The sequence below is a fragment of the Conger conger genome, chromosome 15 (genome assembly GCF_963514075.1).
Source record: "Conger conger chromosome 15, fConCon1.1, whole genome shotgun sequence".
Lineage (NCBI taxonomy): Eukaryota > Metazoa > Chordata > Actinopteri > Anguilliformes > Congridae > Conger > Conger conger.
The window spans coordinates 23,448,551-23,456,324 of NC_083774.1; the positions used below are offsets into that span (position 1 = coordinate 23,448,551).

Here is a 7,774-nt window from a genome sequence, read left to right on the forward strand (position 1 = left end):
TGGAGATAAAACACAGCATTAATATTCAGCGAAAGGAGGCCTGGAATGTAAAGAATACTAATAGCCTGCCTTCTCTGCCTAGGATGGATGTTTTGCAAAGTCTGTGCAACATTTTTCACATGAAAAAATTCCTCTGTGGTGAACTCTCTGAAACCAATTTTGCACTCGTTCCGAAGCATCACTCGCTTAACTCAGTCAACAAAGGCTGAGTTCCATAGCCAAGACACCCTCAGTCTAAGGCTGAAATGCTATTAGTTAACTACGACTGGCAGCCCACTGCAGCAAGACATGATTTTCATCCTCCCACTTCAGCTGTCCAGGTCTCCTCAGGTTATTGCTGAAAAGCCCCCTTGCTATCAACCAGGAGTCACTAGCTGTCATCAATGAAGGATGTGACCCCACTGTAATAGGTGCTCCTATTCTTTCAGTCAAAGGCAGGCCTGATTGCGGGTGTGCTGTAGTAGCTGAGCGTATGAGAGCTGCAGTGCTCCCTGTGTGGGCGTGGGTTACATACTGGTGACACATGAGCATAATTCAATTAGCGGGAATAGGGCAAAGATAATGACAAAAATAATATTCATCCAAAGAAAAACAAACACTGCCCAACCATGTCCTTTTTTAATACAGCACAGCTGCGGTAGAGAGGGAGAGAACAATTGCCAATTGAATCAGGGGATAATTAGATGGCAGGTTGAAAAAACCAGGGTTTGGAATTTAGCCAGGACACCGGGAACCCCGACTCTGTGCAGAGAGTGCCATGGGATCTTTAATGTCCGCAGTGAGACAGGACCTTGATTTAATGTCTCATCCATCACTGTGCGGGGGCATTGGGGATAATTTGACCAGAGGGCTGGCCCACCAACACCACTTCCAGCAGCGACTCAATTTTCCCTGCAGGTCTCCTATCCAATTACTAACCAAGCCCACACCTGCTTAGCTCCAGCAATTTGGCAGGAGCTGGGTAAACGATGACATGGCTGCTGGCCCCAACAGCCCAAATGTTTCAACACAGTGTAGCCGTCAGGGCGTACCATACACCTTGAAGAAGTGTTGAAACGGCATTTGTTTTCCGAATAAATGACATGGGAACGAATAGATCAAATAAATCATACGACACTGCATGGATTGAGGTCTGAGCCGGAGGCTGGAGTGCACAGCACACAGCGCGGCAGAGGTGCAGCGGCGGCCTGAGAGTCAGGCCCCGAAGGGAGGTGCAGGGGGGGACGGCGAGGCTGACTCACGATGTTCATGACCGCCAGCACATAGCTCTCCACCCCCGCGCTGCCGTGGTACTCCACCATCTTGGGGTCGGCCACCACCAGGGTCTCCACCCACCTCTCCCGGCTGACGGAGCGCTGCCGGAGCCTGCGCTTCTGCCGCCGGCCCTCCCAGCGCTCCCGCTGGCGCTCGGCGCGGGCCCAGCCCCTCCGGAGGTCTGAGGAAAATGAGTCACACCGTTTACCCAAAACCGGGACACATCTGAGAGCAAAGCCCTATCAATATCACGCCGGGCACACGTGAGGGCGCAGGACACTGCACAGACACACAAAAAAAGGGATTAAAAGGGACATCAAACCAGTAAGATGGATCATACTAATTCTTGAGAAAAGCCAGACACTAAATTAATGGAGGACACTTCAGAAGAGAGGCTGCCAAGATGCAGAGAACCTATAATTAGGCTCTCTTCGGCTTTAAATGCTGACATGACGTGCCTTCTCTGATTCATGCTCCCCGACCAAGTTGCCTCTGTCGGTTTTTAACCATGACAATTCAAACCCAAGGAATCTTTCTCCTCCTGCTGCAGAGCACAGGGTCGGGCTGGGGTCTGCTGCTGGAGCACATTCACCCCACCCCTCGGAGGGCCCTTACCTTTGACCCCGCACGTCCCGTTGGCCTGCCGGCCCTGGGGCAGGGGGTGTATGGACGGGGCAGGAGGCTGGGCGATGTGGCGCTTGTAGATCATGTGAGCCTGGGGGGACTCTTCATTCTGAGCAGGCTCCAAGGGCCTGATAAAAAACTCCTCATCTGACAGCTTAAAAAGTCCTGTCTGCAGAGAAGGAGAGGGGGGTCAACTGAGAAACATTTTGAAACAACATTTGTCTGTATACAAAAGGCCCTCGGGGGTGGCGGGGGATACTTGGCAAACAGCATAACTGAAATACAGTATGGGGTATGTTTTTATTGAGTTTAGGTTTGTTTATTATTTTCTGTAAGTTATACCCTTTGGGAAGACTGGGGTTCAGCCCCATTCTCTATACAGATTTACGGTAGAAACTGTGACTCCGGACAGTGTGGGATTGTGATGGATAAGGAGGAAACTGCATACTTTCACGATCTCGTCTCTGTGGCCTGCAGGGCGAGGTGGGATCACCTCGAGTGAGAGTCAAATTATCACCTCCACACCGATTCCCCCCCCCCCCCCCCCCCGAGACATTTGTAACCCACACACAGGGCGAAGTACACCAGGGCTTCACCGGCCCGGGGTCCTCCTGAGCTGAAACCTTTACTTCAACATTCTAGACACGACGCCTCGGGGTGCAAAAGACCATCTGCTTCTCGCTCACCCCTGATCCCATTTCCAGGGAGCGCCACAGATAGGGCCCAGACCATGTTAAAATCGGTTGGTCACATTGTGGAAACACAATTAAAAAACATGTGACTCCTGGACTGTGACTCCAAAGCTGTCAAACTTAAAAGTCAGCGCCAGTGCTTTCGGGGGCAGGCATGTCGGGGGAAGGTTTGAACCTTCCCTGATTGGATTTACAGGACTGTGTTGTCACATCCCTCAGTGCACACGCCGTCTGTGCCCCAGGATTTCCTAATAAAGCCTGTTTCAGGGTAGAGGGGAAAAATTGTCACACTTTGATCAGAAAGCTCCTTCTTCACTTTCTCAACCCCGCCGGGGCCGGGAGCCAAGCGCTTGTCGACGGGGGCGTGAGTCGGCACTGTAATCAGTGCTCACCCTAACGAGGAGCGCCGTGTCCTGAATTAACCTGGGCTTTCGCCACGTCCACAGCCCGGGCCAACCGCTCGCTCCCGAGCCCTTGACCTTTCAGCTCGTCCTCCGCAGCTCCTTCCTGCCCGCGAAAAGAATCCCAAACTAAAGCTCTCATTGGCCGTTCCCCTCCAGCCGTTCTGTTAGCAGCCTATGTTTTCCTGGGGTGTCCAGAGGTCAGCGGGGCCCCATGTTGCAGTGGATAGGGGGGTGCAGGGGGGCTTTAGGGTCACTACGGGACACTGAATCACCGCATAGTCTGTCAGGTCCAGATGTAGCCACACAGGCAAATAACAGCCGACTGACAACTGTTGTTCCGTTGAACACAAAGGTCAGGACGGCTATGCGCAGAATTAGAATGGTTAACAGAGGTTAAGACTGGCCTGCATATGGCTGATTAAAAGTCTCTTAACAACCCCTGCAGCTCCAGGGATGAAACAGCATTACGCTGCGGAGCAGGGGAATGACCTCGAGCCCATCATGATCATTCTGACCTCATTAGCTCCTCAGGATTCATTACGGGAATGATGACACAGACCAAGATATTATTACACACTGCGACACTGAGGGCGACTACTGGGCCATCAATTATAATGCTGTCTGAATTAAGTGCCTTGCGTTTGTGGACTCTCTGGTCTGTTGCACCAAATAATCATGATGACTGAGGGCAAGTTAAGGATATGATGAGAAATTTTATTTGCGAAAACATGCATCTTAAATTCATCCTGAAACAATGCCACAACAGGCAAAGGTTTTATGCCTCTCTGCTTTAATGCCAAAGATATGACACTCCAAAATAGACACCAACCCCTATTTCCAACTGCAACTGACTTTTTGGGTGCCACAGAACAACAATGCGGCTAATGATTTGCATGTCCTCTACTGAATATATAAATAACATTTACACAAAGTTTGGCCAGCTGTGCGTTGCTCCCCTGAGCTCTGTGAGAACCAGCACAGTCAGGGAGGCAGCTCAGACTGTGTGAGACATCACTGCTGCGGCTGGAGCCACCCAGAGGCCCATGGCCATTTCTTTTTAACCTGCTTAATGCCACTCCCATGGCTGACATGGTGCTCTTTAATGGACCTCCAAAGATGTTCATTCTCTTCATTATTCAGAGTTTCATGACAGGTGCCCTCCCTGCAACTACTAAGTACCTGAACAGATCAGGCCAACTACATCATGAAATATGTAAACTTAACATGTCTCTCTGTCTCCCAGCACCAGTCAAATACAGAAATCAGAAAATGTCAGTCTTATATGTTTTTGCAGCAGTGTGGGCACGGCCCTGTACAGGGACATATGGCTTTTCAATGGGTGTTTTTTTGGAAAGTACCAGGGCGCTCAGGTAACAGGCCAATCAGGGAGCAATATACTCAGTGAACAGGCCACTCAGGGACCAGGGCACTCAGGCACCAGGGTGCACAAGCAACAGGCACTCAGGGACCAGGACACTCACCAGGCCGTCGCAGGTGCTGATGGCTGCCGGACCTCTCAGCGCCCTCCGCTCCCACACCTCCCCGAGGAAGTGGCAGAGGGCGTGGTCACGGGAGCGGATCTGCGCCCCCTCCAGGCCGCCGTACCGCCGCTCGGTGAGGAAGCCGGGGGCCAGCAGGTTGGGGTTGAGGGTGAGGTTGAGGCGCAGGTCGTGGCCCTCGTGCTGGAGCCGGTAGAAGACGCGGGCCGGGGCCCCCCGCCCGGAGCCCACGTCCCGGCGCTTCACCCTGCTCACGCGGTGCGAGAGCGTGTTGGACACGAACCGGCCTGCCTCGTCCACCCTGGAGGGGCGCACCACCTCATACTGAGGCCGCCCAGGAGACCCGGCACCTGGAGATGAGCGGGGAGGTGAGAGACATCCAGACAGGAGAACGGGGAGCTTTTCTTTTGTTCCAATCAAAAGATCTTCGCAAGCATGAAAAAGCACGATATTTTCCCAGAAAGGAACCGACAAAGCACCAAGCTTCTTTAAAGCTCACTAATCTGCACTCCATCACCGTCTCATTCAGAAAGTTCCGCCCACCTGTTGCCCTTGACCGTATACATTATAATCTGGGATCAAGAAGAGTCGATCATTTTCTGGGTATTGTGCTCTACATAAAGAGCGATATGGCGTAGAAAGAGTGGGCAGGCATTTGGGCAGAATGAGATAATAAGAGGGGAAAGCGTGTGAAGCGAGTGTGGTGGAGAAAGAGAGAGAGGGAGGGAGAGAGGGAGGGAGAGAACACGTGTACTTGTGTGCATCTGCGGTCATTATGGTTTTCAACTACCCTGCAAGCATCTGCACGGATGTAATCAATCCCACGGACCAATTTTGACATTATCCACTGTGAAAAGAATGCCCCTCATCCTTGGATGTTCACCACAAAGCAAGCCGTGTACAGACACCTACGTGAGCCTCATTTCATCAGTGGGCTGCAAAGAGCTGGTAATTGACACACTGGCATCAGAAGAGCTGCTGTTTTGCAGCATGAATAATAAAGCCACTACTGATGCCATATCATTACAGATCAAATGACTTCCTGTCTAATAATTATACGAGCTGCACTGCATAGTGTTGGACATACAGTAAACTGTTCCATTTATTGTTTCAGAGTCAAATGATCTAAACAGGACTGTAGTTGACCATGAAACAAATGTGGCTAAAAACTTATACAAACAACCTGGTTTAAATATGCTTCCTTTGATCTCTGTGCGAAAAAGACATTTCAGCATATTTCTGAATTGTTAAACCAGATGTCGTAAATCCAGATTCTGGAGGAAGCCTGGGTGCTGGCTGAATTCCCACCCAAATTTCCTCTTGTTTTATGACAATGCGTCCATGCGACTTTACATGAAGGCCTATTGTGATGTTTCAGATTAACTTTTCAGTTACAAATTTAGTCAAGCTTTCACGTTCTCTCAGTGAATGCCAAAATATAAATGAGGACCGACCAACAAATAAAAAACGGTTTATTTAGATGAATTGAATGAATGAATTTGTAGTCAAAATAAAGCACAAGTCTGGTAGGATGCCAACAGGAACTGCCCAGCAGGTAATGGAGCAGTAAATACTGTGTGTGTGAATACCTGTGACCTTCACATAAACTCTCTTTAAACATATACAATTTCACTTCGGGCTGTAGCCTTTCGTCAATTGCTCGCGACAAACTAAAGTAAATTACGTCTCAGACAGTGAGACAACACAAAGTGGTCCAGGGACCGCTGACGGGAATCACGCCATGCAGAGTGTTGGACTTGCCTCCCTGAGGGAGTTTTCCAGCAGAGTTGCAATGAAAGCTGCTGCACAGCTCCAGTAGCAGGTTGGAACCACGTTAAACAATGAAGCCATTCTGCTACGTGCACACAATGACTTTCAGCCTACTCATCAGCTTTGAAACTTCTCTCAACTGCCAAAAAGCCATTCTGTCTTTCACGGGGGGGGGGGCTCTTCTCAGTGCTCGTCTGGAAGGCAGTGTACAGTATTAGTTTATGATTGCATTTCCTGGGAGGGGAGTGGGGAGGAGGGAAGGAGAGATTCTCACAGAGCGGATTGCGCCCCTCCCCCGGTACACAGTATGACCCTGCTCTGAATGCACGGCTGTGGAGGTGGTCACAGGCCATTCCGATGATGAAAATCCCAACAGCAACCCCCCCCCAAGGTTGCCATGGATCCCACCCCTCTGGAAATCAGAAACTCTTCGCCTGGAGGGTGTCTAGAGACACTGTCCAAACTGATTTATGTGAGAGGTGTCTGTCAGCCCTCAGGTAGCTTCCCCGATGCTTATCTCTCCTATTCTTACTGTAGCATTATACACCACGTTTATCTCCACTTCACGCACCTCAAGCAGGTCATGACCCTCAAAACTTCTCCAAAATGAAATAACTCAGAAAGCCCATTATTTATGCTCAGCAGGAAATGTTTGTGATGGTCCCATACAGGCGTCCAATGCTGAGATTGAGAATCTTGCCAGTTATATGTCTGGCGCTCACTGCAAAATAAATATTCATTAAAGAGCTGCCACATGTAATCTGGTGCAAGCACTGACACTTGTATGGAACATTGCCACAGCTTTAGTTTTTTTTCTTGTGAGTATGCCTGGGATTTCAACTCAGCCAAACATTAGATTGGTATCATACTGATAGGGCAGACTCTTTACGAAGAGCCAGAAGTAGGCTTTTGCTGATATCTAACTGCTATTCCCTGTAGCTTTAATTCTGCACGTTCATGTTACAAAAAATAGTTAATTATAGATCAGTAAATTAAGGTCGTTTATTAATGCAGACGCACTTACTTATGCCACTCATTTTTGTTTCCTAATGACTAACTGGACTGAAAATAGGAAATGGTTTTGCTAAAATGCAAACAAGGTCTAAGGACAGACATTTCAGTATTGATTTTTTTTTAATGCCTTTGTGGCATTTGCACACCCCAGCGCCATCAACTGTCCCATTCAGTGACACTGTAAAGGCGTTTGAGTTATAGTTGCTAATGTGCGTGCCGAAATCTAGAGGTTCTATTTCAAAAAGATTATGATCATCAGATGGAAGTCTGAAATAATCTCACATGAGATGATGGTTGCGTCTGTGCCAAATGGCCATAATGCATAACAGAAAAAGGGAAGAGCCTTGCAAATGTATTGTGCTCAGGCGATTCTTATGCATTTTGCGTTAACAATGATAGATGCCGTTACTGACAAGCTCGCATGTACGGACACAAGGGGGGCGCAAATAAATGCACATTGAGCATATATCACATAAGGTCTGGACCCACCTGCGGGGCGGGGGGAGAGAGACCCCGC

At 49.3% G+C, this 7,774-nt stretch overlaps 1 protein-coding gene across 1 annotated transcript in view; it reads right to left on the bottom strand.

Annotated features, from left to right (window-relative positions):
- LOC133111079 (A disintegrin and metalloproteinase with thrombospondin motifs 7) overlaps positions 1 to 7,280 on the bottom strand; it is a 97,277-nt gene extending 89,997 nt beyond the window's left edge. Inside the window, exons 1-4 of the mRNA XM_061221238.1 lie at positions 7,268 to 7,280; positions 4,456 to 4,823; positions 1,870 to 2,047; positions 1,242 to 1,435 (exon numbers count right to left, since the gene is read on the bottom strand). Of these exons, the coding sequence (XP_061077222.1) occupies positions 1,242 to 1,435; positions 1,870 to 2,047; positions 4,456 to 4,823; positions 7,268 to 7,280 (753 nt within the window). The remainder of the gene's footprint in view (positions 1 to 1,241; positions 1,436 to 1,869; positions 2,048 to 4,455; positions 4,824 to 7,267) is intronic.
- Between the last annotated feature and the right edge of the window lie 494 nt (positions 7,281 to 7,774).